General features: G+C 41.6%; 1 protein-coding gene across 1 annotated transcript; it reads left to right on the top strand.

Moving 5' to 3' along the window:
• Positions 1 to 207: 207 nt before the first annotated feature.
• On the top strand, positions 208 to 19,663 carry SLC6A4 (solute carrier family 6 member 4). The gene is made up of 14 exons (XM_032707679.1): positions 208 to 552; positions 7,360 to 7,967; positions 8,713 to 8,847; positions 9,461 to 9,680; positions 10,066 to 10,204; positions 10,585 to 10,719; positions 12,239 to 12,342; positions 13,010 to 13,137; positions 13,462 to 13,574; positions 14,333 to 14,464; positions 15,509 to 15,608; positions 15,959 to 16,059; positions 17,438 to 17,605; positions 18,379 to 19,663. Exons 2-14 carry the CDS (start codon positions 7,505 to 7,507, stop codon positions 18,451 to 18,453), a joined length of 2,013 nt encoding a protein of 670 aa, XP_032563570.1. The 5' UTR covers positions 208 to 552; positions 7,360 to 7,504; the 3' UTR covers positions 18,454 to 19,663.
• The last annotated feature ends 177 nt before the right edge of the window (positions 19,664 to 19,840 follow it).

The following is a 19,840-nucleotide window of genomic DNA, read 5'->3' as shown; positions in this document are numbered from 1 at the left end:
ATGCAAATATTCAGCAGTAGAAATTATTCTTTTCAAGTCCTTTTATTGTGATAATATCCCAGTCCTTCCTATGCTTCTGTAAACTACAGACCCACCTGTAAACTTGTAATTTACTGACTCCCTCAAAACTTCCATCCTGTTTGTTGCCTCCATCCTCATCACCATCCTGTTATTTATAGCTGTAACAACATCCAACAAAACTGCCCCTTACCAGGAAAGCTTCCCTCCTTCTCCCTCTGCCTTCATTGGATCCTGCTCTGAACGGATCAGAGCAGACAAATGTAGCCACCCACCTCTAGGAGGAAAACTGAGCTGCAGCCCTGGTGAAACATAAAGTTTATGTGGGTAAAGTGACGCAAAAATTCTTAAAGAGCTCTTTGGCAGCAGATTATCTGGAAATCAGACCATGTGAGGGGGGCTGGTGTACAAAAACCTCACCAAGGTGCTGAGTTGCCCACAGGCTGAGTTCCCGAGGCTGAAGTAAATGTGGGTGAAGGTCCCTCGGGCTTGGATAACTCCAAGGGAAGCGCTTCGGACCGACCCCAAACACAGGTATTTTATAATTTTGTCTCTAACACAGTGATGTCTAAAGTACTTTAGGAAATTCAGACAGACTCTGAGACGGCTTCTCCTCAGAGCCGACCTCCTGCAGCAGCAGACGCTGGAGTTTCATTAACTTTCCTTCCTCGTTGCCTCTTTCAACTTCAGCTATAAAATCTGAAATACTAATGACAGGCTGAAACCTGAACTGTAGATTTTGTTCCTTTTTAAGGCAACTTTCAGGTCTGATTAATTTTTAAAACATCGGGAAAATTGCATCTAACAAAGCTTTGGGGGGTGGAAAAAGATACACTGATTTTTGGTGAAAGTTTGCTTTGATTTTTTAAAACTTTTAATGCTTTCTCTTGCTTTTCTGCTGTGACATGCTCTACTCTGTCATGTTCAGGCACTTGTCCAGCAGTTATGAATGTTGGGAGTCAAATGCTTGTAAGCAGAAAATGTTCCAACAATTTGAAATTAGGAGTTCTGGCAGTTCACATAACTGCATTACAGATGTAAAGCTATTCAAAATTTACAAAAAAAGAATTAAACTCTAAGGAAAAATGAGATAAAGCAGCAGAATCTGAAGGGGGGAGAAAAAGAAAAAAGTCAATGCAAGTTGTTATTTATTTTGAAAGGGTAAAGTGAGGTTTGTTAACCATACGAAGTTATATTTTAAAAGGTAAACTGTTCTGGCACAATAAATTATTGAACTCAATGGGACAGATTTATTGTAAGTAATAAATCTGAGGAGCATGTCCTATGTATTTATAGTCAACCACGTTTACTGAGACCAACTGGCTTGCTGGGTTAGTTTGCTCAAAAATGTGGAAGTTTAAGTAAGGAATGTAATGTAACTGAATATAGGCAAGGACAACATGTTTTGACGTGTTAAGAAAGCCTGGGGGGAAAAGGATCATGCATTTAATGGATGTGGGTTCTTGAAAATGTTGTGGTATTTTTGTAATGTGGGTTGTCAGTTGTCAGACTTTTACCAGGGAAGGGCTCAAACACTTGGGCTGCATCTTCTGGTGCTTTTGATGGTGAATTGACCATAATTTTCTTGGAGAGTTCTTTGCAAAGTTGTCGAATAGCAAGGGACAGCTGTGGGTCCATTTTCTAACTGTACAGGGTGTGATGAATTTCAGACGGTCAAAGTAAGAAAAAATGCCCTAAGAATAGAATTTAATAACCCCTCTAAATTATTCCCACACATGGAAAGAGCTTAAGTACACTGCACATTTCCTGCTTTCCTCCATGGAAATATAAACTGCTGAGTTTTCACTGGTAACAGTATTAGAGCCTGAAAAGTTCTTTCTGTGTCCTGGTCTCCTTTCTGCTGCTCAGGTTTGAGCTCTTTTCCCAGCCTGTGTGTTTGCAGCTCTGTTGATCTGCATCTTGTAGAACTGTTACAACATAATTACAACATAACGAAGCCCATCTGTGGGACAAGTGTTTCATAAAGAACTTAAGGAGAACTTGGAGCCTGAATAAAGGGCTGTAACTTGGAGATAGCCATTAACAAGCCACCTTCAAAGAAACATCATCTGTTACTCAGGAATGGTGCTGTATTTATTTGGTGATGTTTGCTGTGTTACTACTCTTCTTTCAAGCTTATATAAATAATTTGAGGAAGAATACAAAAGCAATATCTTCCCTCTAAGCTTATCTGTTTCCTTGCACTACACACAGACACTCTCAAGCCACAAAATGCATTTCCCCCTTCCTCTTCTTTAAATGACTGTCACCAATTTGGCAGCATTCCCACTAAAATACAATGTCTGCCTTCTCAACGAATTTTTAAAGGTAAAAATCTCTCTTTCCTGCAGACTTTTTAATTTCAGACTGAAACATGGATAAAATTGTGACATAAAACTCACAGCACAGGTTTCTATTTCCCCAATACTGTTGCTTTCAGAAGCACTGTTTTCCCATCTTACCTATATTTAGCCTTATCTGGGAATACATGAGTTAACTAGAGAGAGCCCCCTCCTTATGCCACTCTTTGGGAAACACTTTTGTTCACCCAGGAGGGCCATTGTCTCACCAGCACTACTTGCTGAGTACACTTGGACTCTGCTTTAGTGTGTGAGCAAGCCCTTGGAGACCTGCAAATATTCATATACAGGATCCATGGTCACCTACATACTGCAAATCTCCTGTGAAACACTCACATGTTAGTGCTGTGACGAAGCACCCAATGCAGTAACATTTAAAATCACCAGCACTGGGATCAGACCTGTTACAACTCACTGCAACATAAACTTCAGTGGGTTTTGATCACTCTATCAGAACTCAGTTCAACTAGAGAAGAATATCTCAAAAAAACCCCCTGAACAAATCAATGTTCAGTTGTTGAGGGATGTTCTAGATATCAGCTTAAATCTTAAACCCCAATTCTGTGGCTATCAATTATATATGAACATCAGGCTTTGAAATCTGAAATGCAAACTGTCACACTTTCTGTGAGCTCGCCTAATGGAAACAAGATAATGGAAAAGGATATTTTAGGTATTAATTTTTTAATTAAATCAGTGTAACTGACCCACTCAAAATCAAAAAGCACTAATTTTTTTTGCATGATGAACCTGAATATGACTCGTGTATGACATGAGTCCAGCACCTGGAAACACCCAGGTATGAGTCTGTCAGAGGGTCACAGCTCATATTTTGGCTCAGAGGTGAGAATGGTGCCTCCAGGTAAACAGCACAGCCTTCTCCTGCGTGGGATAAATGAGTTCTATCTCATTCGTAGTCATACAAACTTCTTGTTTGATATTCCAGATAAAAGTAATTTCCTTGGACTCTTTCCATTTATGTACAAGCCCGTGTGAACCGCAAGGTGTAACTGCAGTCAGGCAGATATGGAACTTCAACCATCTGAAATACTTAGTGATAAAAGAGAGATTTAGTTCAAGTTAACAGTTTGATTCTGTTTGCCAACGCCCTGGGCTCGCTCTTTGTCTTGAGGTTCCAAGTGCTTTAATTCCCTGCAGGTCCCTGCCTGTGAGCGGCCGGAGCAGTGGGAGGGACGGTGGGACCGTGAGTTCTGCTGCAGGAATGCGGCTGTAACCCGGTCAGTGGCTGCTTCTCCACAAGCTTTGCTTTGTAAAATCAGCACATGGAATAAGAACATAATTCACATGAAGCGAAATACACACAAATCTGTGAATTTTGTGACTGTCGTGACTTGTGCAGTCAGGCACAGGGGGCTGGACAAGCCCTGGGAGCTGCCCAGGCACTGCAGCCACACCTCAAACACAGAAACCTCCAGGTGACTCGAGGCTTTAAGATTTGCCTCCTTGAAGCATCTGCTGTTTGCTGTATCTCAACCTCATTGCTTTACTCTCCCAGACACACTAAAAGTCATTTTCTCCTTTAAAAAAAAAACAGCCGGAGAATCACTTTGTTTTAAAGTGCTGGAAGGATTTGTTTACTCTGTGGCAGAGCATTAAAGGCAAGGGATTCCCACACCTCCAGGAGAGGTCACTGCGTGCTCCAGAAATAAACAGGAGATGAGCCACCAGTTGTGCAAAAGGAAGCAGACCCCAGGCCAGGGATGCTCCTCGAGGAGGCAAAGGAGCCGAATTTGTGCATCAAGGCTTTTACATCATTTGTGTCATGCAGGGCTTTTACATCTACAGTGCTGGTTCAAGTTTAGCTCTGTGTGGGAGATAAATAAATATAATTTAATTAATATTTGGCTGATGTGAACTGCGTTGGTGGCTCCAGCCAAGCATGTACAAACACATGTCTTCAATTATCCATCTGGGTGTTTTCAACAAACAAGCAAAGCAGGGAATAGTTGTGGCGGACACGCTACATGTTCCAGGGTCACTCCTCTTTAGTCACTCTTTGCACAGGGAGGGTGCCATTCCCAGCCTGGCACCTTCCACGTGCTCTTGCATGGCACGGAAATACTGAGGTGAAAACTGCCCTGCAGAATAATCTCTGGGCAGAGCTACTGCAGGGAGACAAAGCACTCGGGGCCTCCCAAAGGAGCAAAGTCACGTCCACCAAACACAGATCAAACTGAAATGAAGGCAGAGATATCTGTCCTCTTTCTCTTTCTATCTTTGCTTTCTCTCCTGTAGCTAATTATGGGTGATAAGAAGCCAAGGTGCAGTTATGTAAGAGCAACCTTTGCAACAGCTCAGACTGAAAATAGGTAATAAACTGCCATTTCTGAGATCGTTCACTGTCATCAGTCAAGCACCTGAGAGATCAGCACAGAGAAATGGAGGCTGAAGTCAGCAAAATCCTTCACTATTACAGAAAATTTCCCTGGATGTCCTCCCTGCTGTCCTAGCATACTTCCCAACCCCAAGAGCTCCAGTTCTGCAGCTGTTCACTGTTTGTAGCTGTTACAGTTCATTCAAGTATTTTTTTTCTTGAGCTGTAACAAATCAGGGGGAAAAGTACATTCTCCCGCAGTTTTTTACAGCGTAACAAAACCTTCTGATTCTGTAACTGTTCTGTTTTCATGTGCCAACCATGCCCCCCTGAACACCACTGCATAGCCCTGGAGTCTGTCACTCCAGAGATTTCCCAGGATAACTGAAAAGCTGTAGTTCTGTTTCAGGAAACAAAATAGTTTCATCTCAAGCCCCTGAAAATTCACATGCCATTTTGCATCTTTGAGGCTCAAACTACTGAAAATTCTACAAAAATACTTCAAATAATGTTCCATTTTATTTCCTGTGGTCAGCAGAAGACCAGAAGGAGCTCAGATCTGGATAGACAATGATCCTGATTGTCACAGATGTTGTGACAAGAGCACCTCCCCTCAGTGAAGAAAGCACAGAGAAATATCTTTGTGCAGAAACAAAGGGCTTTGCAAACACAGTAAGCGTTTAAGCCTCAGGTATGGGAAAATCAGTCCCAAAAGATAATGCAGTTAAATCAACATCCTTTACTGCTTTCCCATTTATGGATCAGAGGTGTAAAGTCCAGAAGGGTTCAGGTTACTTTTCCATATTTCTACCTTATATTTCATATGCTCTATACAAGGGGAGGATTGGCTGTGGCCTTTCCAAGGAGTTCTGTGTTGACACCAGTGGTGGTAGGACTGTTGCCATCTACATAAGCTCTTCTGGGACATTTGGAACGTTTTGGACTCCAAAGACATTCAGGTTTTCTGGTCCTGCAGGTAAAATGGAAACTCCTGTTCTTGATGTTTCAATCTCTGTGGATGATTAACTAATGGTAGCAAACTACATGCTCCTGTAAAAATTCACATTAATGATGCATTCTTGCTTTGTGATGAAAAGGACATTATTTGGGTAAGGACAGAAGGTAAGCCTGGAGAATTAGAGATTTCTGCAAGTTATAAACAACACCTTCAAGTGACTTTTATCTCAAGAACATCCTCCTGTTTGCTCTGCAATTTGATAACTTTCCTTCTCTTTCTACTTGAACTGAGAAATGTTTAGAAGAGGTTTAACAAGTTGTCTTAGCAAAAGGCTCAAAGCTGGGAAAAACTTGAGTTTTAATAGCACCGGTAATCAGCAAATTCTAGAAATAAGCAAGTAATATCCCTTCTCTGCTTTAGTTTTTCCTCCAGTTAAAAATGAAATAATGCTTATTGTTCTGCTAGGATGTGACAGTAGTAGTTACTGTTGTAAAATGCTCTGAAAAGTTAAAAATAGATGTAATTGTAATAATTTAATCTGTGGTGGCATTTAATCTGTGGTGTAGATTGTGTGACTCTTTGCTGGTTATAAAGCAGGGTTACTACCCTGGGGAATTTACAGCACAGAGGATCAACTCCTGTGCCAAGGTTTTGTTGGGTAAAGGCAGTTGAGTATTTACATTATCTGAACGAATGAGTAGAAAACAAAGCGTAACCTGCTGAATCACAACTCTTTTTCTGTTCTCTCTGTTCTGAAGGAAAAGTTATTTGTGTCACATTTTTTCTTTATTTCAGGATGGTTTATTTCCCTTGGATTCTGTTTTTAGCACATATGAAGAGGGCAGGTAAAGCCAGGGATTCTCCCAGTGCCTGTTTTTTTGCCCACTACCCTTCCTGGGGCTGGAACCACAGTGTCAGCAGATCCAAACAGAAGGAAAGATGTTTTTATCTGCCCAAGGAGTCAAATAAAACCGGGGACAGGTTTTGTCCTTTAGACTCACGTGTTAGTTCTTAATCAAAAGAATCAAATTGAAGTTTATGATCTTTTCTTCTTGCTATTAGTGTTGACTAAGTGTTGACTGAGCCTCAAGTGTTAATTGATGCAAAACCAGTGAGATTTAAATACTTTTCTTAAGTTTCATTCAAGTCTTCTGGGTCTGCTGCTAAACATAGCAGACACTGTGGGATTCTCAAGAAAGGTAGTCATGAAATGTAATTTTTATATCCATGGTTCTCTCATATTTCTTTAAATAATTCTTTTCCCTTCATACTGGGTGAATCTAGAAATTGCCACAGGATGAGTGGATCAGTCACAGCTTATGAAAATGAATGTCCAAGTCACACTAAACTCTGACCTCAGTTTGCAAGCTGGGAGTCCCACAAGCTCCCTGGGTGTGAATCCAGTGTTCAGAGAACAGAAGACAGCAGGACTGTGACTGCCCGTGAGGTGTCCAACCCTCACCTGCCTGAGAGGGTGTAATGCAGGTACACCGACCTCTGCTGTGGAAGAGGATGACTGTTTCCTTCCTTTCTCTGGACAAAATCCTGAATGGATTATCAGCTCTGTGATTCACACTGCATGCTGTGATGGCTAATTACTTCCAACGGTATTTTAATCACAGAATCTGTCAGCTGTAACTTGAAAGTTACCAGAATCATGGATTTGTAACTCTCTTTTAATTTCTTAGATGGTGCCTGTGCCTTCAATCTGATGGATTTAAGTACGGAAGAGGAATTCTAAAAGTGGTGGGAATAAAAGTGTGGGAAGACAAGCCACGAGGGGACTCTGTGCTGCTGCCTGTCTGCAAGTGATCAGAACAAATCCCAGAAAAAATGGAAAACCAGGCAACAAGCAATGAGACTGAGCCACTGACTTCCAAGACAGATGTCTCAGACTGTAACAAAGGAGAAGATTGTAAAGAGAACAGACTTCTGGTCAGGAACCCTAAATCTGCCCTCCGGCTGGTGGAGGATGGCAACAAAGTCCATCCCAGCCAGGGGGGTAAAGGGGAGGCCGCTCAGATCTCAAATGGTTATTCAGCAGTTCAGAGCTCGGCCCCCTGCAATGGGATGGGAGAGGTGGAGGATACCCAGGGCACGGCCCCAGCAGCCACAACCACCACCACAACCACCACGTCCACCACCTGTGGAGCTGAAGGGCAGCAGCAGCTGATGGAGCTGGAAGACAGAGAGACGTGGAGTAAAAAAATTGACTTTCTCCTCTCTGTCATTGGATATGCAGTGGATCTGGGAAATGTGTGGAGATTTCCCTATATATGCTACCAAAACGGAGGAGGTCAGTGCCCAGCCCTGTTGGGTGTTTCTTAATGCTGAACTTCCTTGCTTATAAATGGATGACTCAGTGGCTTTTAAATTATCATGTGTACCAAATAACCAGAGGGAAATTACTTATTTTTTAAGCAGATTGGAAAACTTAAACATTGGGATAGGATAACATTAAGACGAAAGAAAAACTAGTCAGCAGGATTTAAAAAATCAGTATACAATTAGAAGCTGAGAGCAAGCTATGTGCACAATCACCCTCCAACAGGAAACACTCAATCCCTGTCCAAAGGAGTATTTTAAAGTCAGATAAACCAACATGTCAAAACCAACTCATGAGGAGGGTGAGGTCTTAGACTGGCATAAGAGACAAAATATAAATCTAAAATCTACTCAAGGAGATCTTGGAAAGGACTTTTGTCTCCTTGATGTAACAAAGGCATTTTACTGGCTAAATAAATTATTTTATCTGCAGCCCATCTCACAGCTGTACCCATTGTAGCCAGTGGAGTCTTGGTGAATCCTACATGTACTCACTACAGAAATGTGAGAAATTTGGCCTGAGTGCTGCTTCTTGTTCACACAGCTAAGTAGTTACTCTCACAAGAAATCCCACAGCAATTCAGTGTGGTGCCCTGGCTATAGAGGGTATATGCATTTTCCCTGTGGGATAAAAGGAACTCCTGATTATGGAGTGCTGGTACTGTTGGAAGAGAAGTCCTATGAAGAGTTACAATCATGTGCTTTCTCTCTTGCAGGAGCATTCCTCATTCCTTACACAATCATGGCCATCTTTGGAGGGATTCCCCTCTTCTATATGGAATTAGCACTAGGACAGTACCACAGGAATGGGTGTATTTCCATTTGGAGAAAAATATGTCCTATATTCAAAGGTAAAGAAGGGAAATGGAACTTTATGAACAACTGGAAAATTTTCCTATAAAGATGAAATTTCTGGGAAAAAAAGGAAAATCTCATAAAACTCATAAGGCTTGTTCTACACAATATTTTGGTTTTACAAAGAAAGCTTTCCTAAAACTCTATGTACATCTGCACGTGTGTGTACTGTTGTATACACCTATAATATGCAACTCTCAAATTGATTAGAGGCCAGTCCACTTCTCTGACCCAAGCCTGAAAATATAAATAAAAGATAGGAAAAGGAGGTGTTCTATATGCTCATTTACTGTTGTTCCCAGTGTTATAGCTCTGGTCTTGTCTTTTTTGAGACTGCAAGATGTCTATTTCTAAATTCCAGAAATTTAGGAACAGTTAAAAAAAATCTCTATAAGCATGTTCTGTCTTGTCTAATGATGTTTTAGTGGAATCAGAGCCTGAGTGTTTCTGAAGTCACATGAAATTCCAGCATTGTAAACACCTGGGAAGGTATGGTTAAGTCCTGCAGAGCTGCCCTAGAAAGTCACTAATGGTAGTTGATGTGATAACCAATTCATTTTTGGCCTAAACTTTACACTGACTGCATGTAATTATTTCCTGCCTCACTAGGAATTGGCTTTGCCATCTGTATAGTAGATCTTTATGTAGCCTCCTACTACAACACCATCATGGCTTGGGCCTTTTACTACCTCATATCCTCCTTCACGGCGGAGCTGCCGTGGACCAGCTGCACAAACCCCTGGAACACAGGCAACTGCACCAACTACTTCAGCAAGGACAACGTCAGCTGGTCCGTGCACTCCGTGTCTCCCGCAGAAGAATTTTATACGTAAGTGCATGTAAGTGAGGATGGTGATAGGAGACAGTCTGGTGGAGCAGGGAGCAAGCTCCTCCTCGGAGGAGAGCAGGGCTTAATGTTAATGGTGCCTTATTCTGAACATTCAAATCACTGAATATTTGTAGGTTATGTAAGCTTAGGGTGTATGGGGGGAACTCAGCTGTCATCACTTATTATCCCTGACGTACCATCAACATCAAACTTTTAGCTAAAATAAAATAAATCTGAGATTACATGACTCCCAAGGCTACTGATCAAGGCCTCAGGATTCCTTGTAACGCTCACACCATGGTATGGGACTGTTCAAAGCAAACTTAGTGTAAGCATTTGTTAAAAAAAAAAAATATCTCTACCGTGTTTTTCTTTCCTCTTTCAGCCGCCAAGTTCTACAGGTGCACAGGTCTGAGGGGCTGGATGACCTGGGGGGCATCAGCTGGCAACTGACCCTCTGCTTGTTGTTAATCTTCACCATTGTGTACTTCAGCATCTGGAAAGGGGTCAAAACATCTGGCAAGGTGAATGCAAAAGCAGGATAAATCAATTTGGTATAGGACAGTCTAGAGGCAGTTCTAAATGAGCCAATTAACTGTCAGGGAATTGTCTCAGTGTTCATGACAGGGATTATAGGCTGATTATTTGGGAATGCTGTAGAGTGATTGCTATTGTTATCCAAGTAATACATGACACCAGTAAGTTACACCTCTGTTCTCTGGGCAAGAACAGCCTTGCCAAGGAAAGCGGGTACAGATGTGCACACTGCCTGTCTGCAGACCTTCAGAGCAGCTCATGTGAAGATGTTATAAATCCTAAGAGATATAATACAAATATCTCATTCTTATTACCCCTGTTAAATTTCTACCCGTGGCAAATGCTGTGTTACCATTTTCCCTCACAGGTGGTTTGGGTGACTGCCACGTTCCCTTACATCATCCTCTTTATCCTGCTAGTGAGAGGTGCAACTCTGCCTGGGGCTTGGAGAGGTGTCCTCTACTACTTGAAACCCGACTGGCAGAAACTCCTGGCCACTGAGGTAAGAAACAGGATCAAAGGGCAGAGATTTGCTTTTAGCCTATCTGTGTATATCAGCACATACATACTTCAGTGTCCAAAAGAGCATGATTGAACAGATGTCTCAGCATGGACTTAAAAGCCTGACTCCATGTTCTTGTTTAAACAGTCCTGCTATTCCTTCCATAATTATGAAGAATTTTAAAGATGAGAGTTCACCATCAGTAGCAGAACTCCCATACAGTGTGTGAATAGAATTAGCAATATGATTAGAAAGAAAACAAATGACCAAACAGTTTTTCATTAGAAAAATGGTGAACAGGCTGTGGAGGAGGAATAAATCAGACAGGCCTGCATACACCTCCAAAATCTGGAAGGAAAGGAGGAATGAGGACAAGACTGAGTGAACCAACAAACCCCAGGCACTCCAGTATCTGATTCAGCCTTGAACTCCATGGATGACAAATAGTCCATCAGGCTCAAGGCTGCACTTACTTCACTGCCTGTGAAAGTGTCTAGTGAGGAGGGTGATGGAAAAAACCCCAAAGCAATAAATACTACAAACACATAGATTAAAAATTTCTAATGTTTGCAAGTCTGGTGCTGCCCAGCTGATATGGAGAGTTTTGAATGAAGAGGAAATGAAAAGACACCAGTCTCTGATAAAGCAGCATCTCCAATAAGGACCCACATCTTCTGAAAAAGCAATAAAGGGCATTGATATTGTATTGGATGTATCTGGAGTGAGGACAGCAGATTGCAATCTGTGTGCTGGACGATGACAGAGCTCTGTCTGGGTGATACAGGATGGCCTCACACGATGGAAGAGAATATTAGAAATGAGTTGTAATGAACTCCATGTTTCAATCAAAAGAGGATAAATGAATGAGGACTTTCACCTTCAGAAAGAGAACTGATATTGTACTTTAGAACATTACTCATTAGGGCTGTGGCCACTTCTCAAGTACAACAGGCTTTTCATAACAAGATCATCACACTTGCATCTGTCACGGCTACAACAAAGCTGAATTGAGTCCTAAGGACCAGAACTGCACCCACACTGTCAAACGTATTTCCACAAATCTAGGAAAAATCTGGACAATGTTCAGCTACTACTTACCCTGGAGGACACAAAGCCAAACACGGGACTACTCCACAGCACACAGAGTTTGGAGGAAGACTGCAAAATCATGGATAGAAAGTTCTCTATACACGTATGCAAAACTCGTGTTAAGCTGATTATGAGGCAAATCACTGAATTAATCTAAAATGCTGCCAGAAGTGAAACTGCCACAACCAGTGTAGAGATAAAAGAAGCACCCATAGACACCAAAATTAGAGTAGGTATTTACAGCTCCCACAGATCTATAATAATCATTCATATTTCAACATCTCTCTTAACAAAGTGTCAGTTAGACCAGGACTAGGACATAGGCAGAGCACTGAAAAGCCCTTTTGGGGCCCTAAGTGATATTCTGAATATGCCAAACTCATTCAATCTGTTAAATGTCATTTTTTTCTTGATTTTCAATATTTTTCAGGTTTGGGTGGATGCAGCAGCTCAGATTTTTTTCTCCCTGGGACCAGGTTTTGGGGTCCTATTGGCTTATGCCAGCTACAACAAATTTCATAACAACTGCTACCAGTGAGTTCTACCTTATTCTAAAAGTAAAATCGAGTTTAAAAATGTAACTGTGGGTATTGATGAAATAGAAACACGGTGCTGGTGAAAGGCACTGAAATGTCAGACCTGTGTACATACAAATGAGACAGAAGTGTAACAGAACAGAAATCCTAATTGCAAGAACCTGCAACCTAAAGCATTTCTCCTCTGTTGTGCCCACCTTAAATCATTTTCACCAATTACAGCAGAGGTCTAAAGTGTAGAAAACTGTGGCAACAAAATGGACTAAACCCCTGCCAAACCATCACACTGTAATTACTTAATCTTAGGAAATGACTTCATGTTCTTGAGCTGAAAGGCAATTTATAGTTGTTTCCTTGTTAAATTGAAAAAATTCTATTTCTAACTTGTGAAATAAAATAGTAATTCCTATTCTTTTAAAACAGCCAGCATTCAATCTAGTGTCAAACTAATGTTACAGCACTTGTTTGAATTTGAAGAAGGAAAAGTAGTCATGGGTTGTTTTTTTTTTTTTTGCTTTCTTTCAAACCTGCTGCTTGTTTTTTTCCCTGTATTCTCCTAGTTTTTCTAGGAATCTGTCCAGACTGTTAACTCACCCCATCTGGCTGTAAATGACCCTTTGCAGCAGATGCACATTCCCTGATGTGAGTTAGGTCTTCTGTTGCAGAGATGCTCTGGTTACCAGCACCGTGAACTGCGTGACCAGTTTCGTGTCTGGATTTGTCATCTTCACTGTGCTGGGATACATGGCTGAGATGAGGAACGAGGATGTGTCAGAGGTTGCCAAAGACACCGGTGGGTTAATGCTCTTACACACCTCAAACTGCTTCTAAGAAAGGATATATTTGTGTGTCACCTTCTAGATTGAGAACAGCCCAAGTGATGAGAAATATTTAGTATTGATTCAGGATACTGACTTTATGATAAGGGCACTGTTACCCAGTAGAGCTAAAAAATTAGCCCATAAATACAGCACATAAAAGTCATATTGCAGCTTCACACACGTGGTGGTAACAGCCTGTGGGGAGTTCTCTCCTGGGAGATAACATGTTTCAGTGACCCAGCCTGCCCTCCCTGCAGCAGCACTGGCTGACAATTATCCCAATTCTCTGACACCAGGACCCAGCCTGCTCTTCATCACGTACGCCGAGGCCATTGCCAACATGCCAGCTTCCACCTTCTTCGCCATCATCTTCTTCCTGATGCTGCTCACGCTGGGATTAGACAGCACGGTGAGTAGTGGGGCTCCCAGACCCTCCATGTATGGCCTCACCCCCCCCCAGACAGCACAGAAGCAGAACTGCAAACATTGCACTGTCACTGGGGGGTTTACAGCAGGATTGGCAACTCCCGGTGCCTTCTGTAAGACAGCAACTATGACACCAATTTTTGCCTAAATATAATTAAATGATCTGTCACTGTCATACTGTGACAACTCCTAACAGACCCAGAAACACAACCAAAGCACTTGATTCACAAACCCTGGTTGAATGCAGCCTTCCAGGCTTCTTCTTGCTTGTAAACCTACAAAGCAATTATTAAATTCTGGAAGTTTTTCTCACAAATTGGATTTAAAAGGTGGGAACTGGAGGTGGGAACTCTCAGTGGCCCTATGAGGAGGAGATACACTAAAAGCTTATCACGTGAGCCTGGTTTTACAGATGGAGAATCAGCTTCTTCCAGCAAGGCTGAGCTCAGCTGATTTAACGATCTTGGTTCTACTGAATCACCTCCCACTTGTCCCCACCCGAGTGCCTGTAACACAGAACTGCCTCTGGATGACAGTCCATTCCTGAAGACTAAATCCCTACCCTAAAGAGCTGTAAAGAGCTTTCTGAGGAGAGACTTGTCTAAACAGCAGCCACACCACCTCTACAGCAGAACAAAGCCCCAGTGTTTCTGTGCTGTAAAGCTCCTCTAAGTACTGAAACACACTTTCAAGTAGGTAACACTGCCCTCTATTTTCCAGTGATTTTTCCATGCTTTTCAGTTTGCAGGACTAGAGGGAGTGATTACTGGAGTACTGGATGAATTCCCACATGTCTGGGGCAAACGCAGGGAATTGTTCGTCCTTGGCCTGATCATTGTTTGCTTTTTGGGGTCACTGGCAACCCTGACATTTGTGAGTATTTCACCCACTCCCAGCCCTCCTCACTGGCAGTTTCCTGCAAATGACATCTTGGAGAGGGTGGTAGTTTTTCAAGAGAGTTTCAAGACATCAGATTAAATCTCCAGCCTGTGATCTTTATGCATTAGAAATCTGTTACTTGGAATAAATATGAACACTATTTCACTAGGAAATGTGTTGCAAAATGATCCTACTGCAACACATCATAAATGACACAGCTGCTCCAGCTGCTGCATCAGTCAGCAGACAGCCCTCCACATTTTGTATGTGGTTTACTTCTTGTTCCCAGAAACTCCATGTTTAAAAATAACACGAATTTTTATAATTTCCCTAATGTTTAAAATGTATTTTGAATTTAAAAAATTATCAAAAATGATCTGCTAGAAAATGCTGTAGCTGACTGTTGCAGTTCTCCAAAAACTTCTAGTAATGAATTTCCTGGATATCCCAGAAATCATTAGTCACACCAGAGAGTCCCTGTGGGGCTTGTGGATTTCATTCTCACAATAAGAATTTTTTGAATAATGAGTGTAATGACCATAAGGGAAAAAGAAAAAAAATACTTGGCTTTCCTGTCATGTTTCGCTCCACTTGCTCATTTATGTGTAACTTCCTTCTCATTTAAAGTGTTTGCTCTACAAGGATGATTAGTCCCTCCCCAAGGAGTCTCCTCCTTCATGATTCTAGACCCCAAATGGGAAGAAAGCAGAGCAACACTTTATTTATTTCCTGTTCAGTTGCTATAACTCATGCTGGAGAAAGATGCCATCATAGAAGGCAGGCAAAAGCCATCCTGCCAACCACCACCAAACCCCATTTTGTTCAGCAAAATCCAGGTAGAACTCTCAGCAGGTTTTAGCTTTTCTGCATGGCAACACCACTGGTGAGGGATGTCCACAGAGAGCGAGCAGATCACCAAGGATTTCCCTGGCAGGAACTGCCACAAAGGGACAGAACTGAGTGAATTTCCCATCTGAGAATAAGCAGGATTTCCATCCCTGGATCCTTGGGACACTGACAATTCGATGTCCTTTCCAGGGGGGAGCGTATGTGGTAAAGCTGTTTGAGGAATATGCCACTGGTCCAGCTGTCCTGACCGTCGTGTTCCTGGAAGCAATTGCTGTGTCCTGGTTCTATGGTAGGTCTACAAACACTCCTGAGCTTCTGCAGTGCAGCATTTCCTCAGTTTCTGCAGACAAAGATCAATGGTGTCTCCAGAAAAAGTTCACAAAACCTTTTTACAAACTCACTGATTATTAAATCTGTGAGAATTAATATTGTTCTCTGAGAGAAGTACAGAGACATCTAAAAGTAACAGGAGACAGAATTCAGACCAATGAAGGATTTAATATAATTAAGAGTTATAGGAACAAAACAGTCTTTGGTGCTGGATTCTGGATTTACTTGCTTGGCATAAAAAATGCTGAACATCTACTTAGGGAAAACTTAGATCTGCTGTCACCCCTCTCCTCCCACTTGTCTCCACAGGCATCACCCAGTTCTGCAATGATGTGAAGGAAATGCTGGGCTCTGCCCCAGGCTGGTACTGGCGAGTTTGCTGGGTCGCAATTAGTCCCCTCTTCCTTCTGGTGAGTTTTCTTTGGAGCTTTTTCTCTCCAGCACAAGAAAATTACCACTGAGCAAAGCAGTTCCTTAGACTCCTAAAAGCTAAATTCTGGAATTTTCTTGTGATATTCTTCAGTAATACTTTTCATTGAACCAAAAAGGCTCAATTAATGATAAAGCCAATGCAATGCTGCAAGGTCTTGTTACTAAATCAAGATTTTAAGGACTTCTGCAGGTGAGTTAGCTAAGTACGTCTGGGTTCTGAATAACTTCCCTCCTTCCCTCTGCTGAGCAAACTTACTTTGTTTTGTTGCTTTATGTTTATCTCAGCAAAATGAAGTAATAAAAGCTGATGAAACACGCTGTCAGAGGAGGAAAACCAAGATCAGTAAATACACTGTCTCAGCAACCGCTGACCGACAACTTCAGAATATTCCACTTAAATTTTACAGCAGTTAATTACAACCCTTATAAATCTATAATTCAGAATGGGAAATACTGCCCACATATTTGACTTGGCAGTATTATTGATAACATTTGAACATAAAGTGTTCATTTCCTGATTCAAAATTAGTTCACGCTGTCTTTTATTCTGACTGGCCTTAGTGGGAGCAGAGCAGGTCAAGATGGAGTTTATGAAGCACAGAATGTAGATTTAAGACCTGCAGAGTGAATTCAAAGCACTTGTAATGATCAAGGCATAATTAACAGACTTTCATTTTATTACTCCTAGAAAAAGAAGGGATGAAAAGGCTATAAATAGAAATGTGACACCACGGTAATTTTTATAGAACTGTTCTCTTTGTGATCCTAAACCAGCAAAATAAACAGAGGCACAGAGCTCTGGGGATGTGGTTACCAGGCAGAGCTATCTGCATTCCCTGTGGGAACTAACCCAAAATAAGGAAAGCTCAGAAGGAATGATGTAATTTCTATATGGAAATTTTCCTCGTAATCTTGAGCTTCTGATGATACTCTGGAAAAAACAAAGTCAGAGATCCTTCTGAAGATATTCACAAATATTATTCCTGTGATATTCAACTATAAGTATTTGTTGCTTTATAGGACATTTTTCAGCCATGAATGATATGCTCAGGAAAATGATGCAACAGCATTAACCAAGCTGACATTTCTTTCTTTTCCTATATTGACAGAGAGCAGTGCAGTGTGGAGAGAATCTGCTTTGGAAAGCATCACTTTGGTCTTTGTTTTGTGGTTTGTTGTTGGCTTTTTGTTTCTTTTTAAAATCCATACTAATGTAATTCAGGATTTTTTCAGTGCCAACATGCGTTGAGTCCTACTAACTTATTTATTTCAATGCTAGGCAGGAACACAGAATTCCCCAGTGTGTGTGTGCCACCAAAATCCACTCATTCATACTTCATTCTTTCTCTTTTTCAGTTTGTCACTTGCAGCTTTCTGTCCAACCCTCCTGAGCTGAGGCTTTTTGAATATGATTATCCCTACTGGACCACAGTGGTGGGTTATTGCATAGGCACCTCCTCCGTCATCTTCATTCCAATCTACATGGTTTATCGGCTGATCATCACTCCAGGAACACTTAAGGAGGTATCCAAGATGCTCTGTCACTTCTATTTGCTGTTAGAAAGGAGGTGATTCCCATAAATATTATGAGTAGGTTTTTCTAGGGACTGATGACCTGGGATTTGGCTGTTCTGTTCCTGGCCAGCTGAATGCTAATTGACTTCTGCCATTCTGAGGGATTCAAAAGTCGCCCCAGGTCTTACTGAGGCTACTGAGATATTCTTATAAATATTATATCATGTAATTTTTTTAAGCTCTGCTGAATTAGAGGCTCTTCCTAGAAATCACACCAGACACTGTCACATAAAGAGGCAGTGAAAGGCTGGTTCCCTTGGGTATATCTGTAAGAAAGGCTTCTTTTTCTCTCCCATAAGATTTCTCTGCCATAAACCTGTGGCAGCCTGTGATGACAATTTTGGGATTTACTGTAAGTTCAAATAAATACCAGTTCATAAAGAACATGTTCAGTTGACTCAGGGTATCCAAGTAAACTGCAAAGTCCTAAAGCACCAATACAACAACTGCTAAGCTTTGATTTCAATTATGTTACAAATAATTAAAAAACCCCACTGTGTACTTCTATAGCACTTTACACCTTCATAGTGCTGAAATAACAGAGGCCTGAAGTAATAAGTGGTAATAGTTCAAGAGCAGTTCAAGTAGTTAAGTAGTTCAGTAGTTTAGGAGTTCAAGAGGTGTAACTCAAAGTCATATTTTATTATAAATCCCTTTCTAAATGGCTGTCATGTTTTACCTCTAAAATGAATCAATTTCTAATATTGATTGCTTTCCAACAGCGTATTCTGAAAAGCATCACTCCGGAAACAGCTACAGAAATTCCCTTTGGAGACATCCGCATGAATGCAGTATAAACCACCCTGGGTTTGGGGGGACAGAGGGGAGCACAAGATGTCACTTTCCCCACACTCCCCCCGCCGAAGAATCCCCTTTCCAGCTGAGACAACAGAGGAGTTTTCCATGGAGGCTGCAGCACTGACAACAGGCATTTGGGAACGTGACGCCTCCAGCAATTCAACGAAACCTCCTGGGCACTTCCAACCAGGCTGAACTGAGAACTGCCTCCCTCTGGAGCAGGAGGACGCCTGTGTGCCTGGGAACATCCCTGCTCCACGTGTGGGCACCGGGTGACTGCAGCAGCCCCTCCAGGACGGGTGGGATTAGGTGTGAACCCCAGTCTGTGGCAGTGCTCCCGTACCTTCCTCAGTGTGGTCGTTCGTCCTGGGCAATGTCGTATTCGCTTTAAGGTCCTAATTGCTTCAACTACATGGAAAACCGCAGAACTACTTCTGACAGCCATACATCACTCGAGCAACACAGGGTTTTATAAACTAAGAATAAAATAACAGTTAATCCCCGAGGTTTGTAGTGGAGGAGACAGAGGGAGAGGAAACAATCCTGAGCAGCACTGCATACAGCTCTGCACACATCAGCACTGGCCTCCTTCTCATTTCCTGCGTTTTGTAGGTGGTAACAATTTCTACTGTTTCTTGCATCACAAGTACTGCAAAAGCAATTTTTGTGATGTTTTAGGCTTCGCTTTCCTTTAGACCAAGTGGTTGAAATACTGAGAAACTGATTTCATTTACTTGTATCATTGCTTTTTTTCTTCCTTTCACATATCTGCCTGAAAACATGTAAAATAACCAATATTTATCAGGTAGCTCAACAAGTAGCCATAAATTAAATATCAGTTTTGTACAAAACCCACTTATATTGATACCAAATGGGCTGCACTGCAATTACAAATGTCTGAGGCAAAAATTTCCTTCTCTTCAGCTCACCTTCCACTCATCTATCACATGAGTATATCCTACCCTCTGTTCTGAACAGTGAAAGGAAGTTATGAAACTGGTAAATTAGGACCATCTTTGCCTTTTAAAGAGAATTAAACTGGAGTTTTAGCTGTACAGAACTAAGTATTCCCTCCAACTTGTACATGATGCGCCTGTATTAATTTATGCAGCTGTTTAGTTACAAGTGTTGCAAGCTGATTGTAAGTCATCAGTATGTGCCTTGTACTGTAAACTGTTATTGTAATAAATTTAACATTCATAAACCATCTGTAGACGTCTCTTGTGCCTCTCTCTTATGGGAAGAACAAAGATAAAATCTCACTTGTAAGTAAAAGCAGAATATGTAGTCCAGTTTACAATATCAACAAGGCCTCTGACAAAAAGCAGAGGATTCCCTGCAGTGTTTGAACCCTGGCCCACAGCTGAACACTCTTTCATTCCACTC

Source organism: Chiroxiphia lanceolata, chromosome 20 (genome assembly GCF_009829145.1).
Source record: "Chiroxiphia lanceolata isolate bChiLan1 chromosome 20, bChiLan1.pri, whole genome shotgun sequence".
Classification (NCBI taxonomy): domain Eukaryota; kingdom Metazoa; phylum Chordata; class Aves; order Passeriformes; family Pipridae; genus Chiroxiphia; species Chiroxiphia lanceolata.
The sequence above is the reverse complement of the archived record's forward strand: the minus strand, read 5'-3'. Positions and strand labels throughout refer to the sequence as shown.

Excerpts from the sequence above, each read along its gene's own strand:
- SLC6A4 (XM_032707679.1), top strand. The coding sequence starts at position 7,505 with ATGGAAAACCAGGCAACAAGCAATGAGACTGAGCCACTGACTTCCAAG. Across the intron at positions 9,681-10,065 it reads CCCGCAGAAGAATTTTATAC|CCGCCAAGTTCTACAGGTGC; the intron begins GTAAGTGCATGT and ends TTCCTCTTTCAG. Across the intron at positions 10,720-12,238 it reads AGAAACTCCTGGCCACTGAG|GTTTGGGTGGATGCAGCAGC; the intron begins GTAAGAAACAGG and ends AATATTTTTCAG.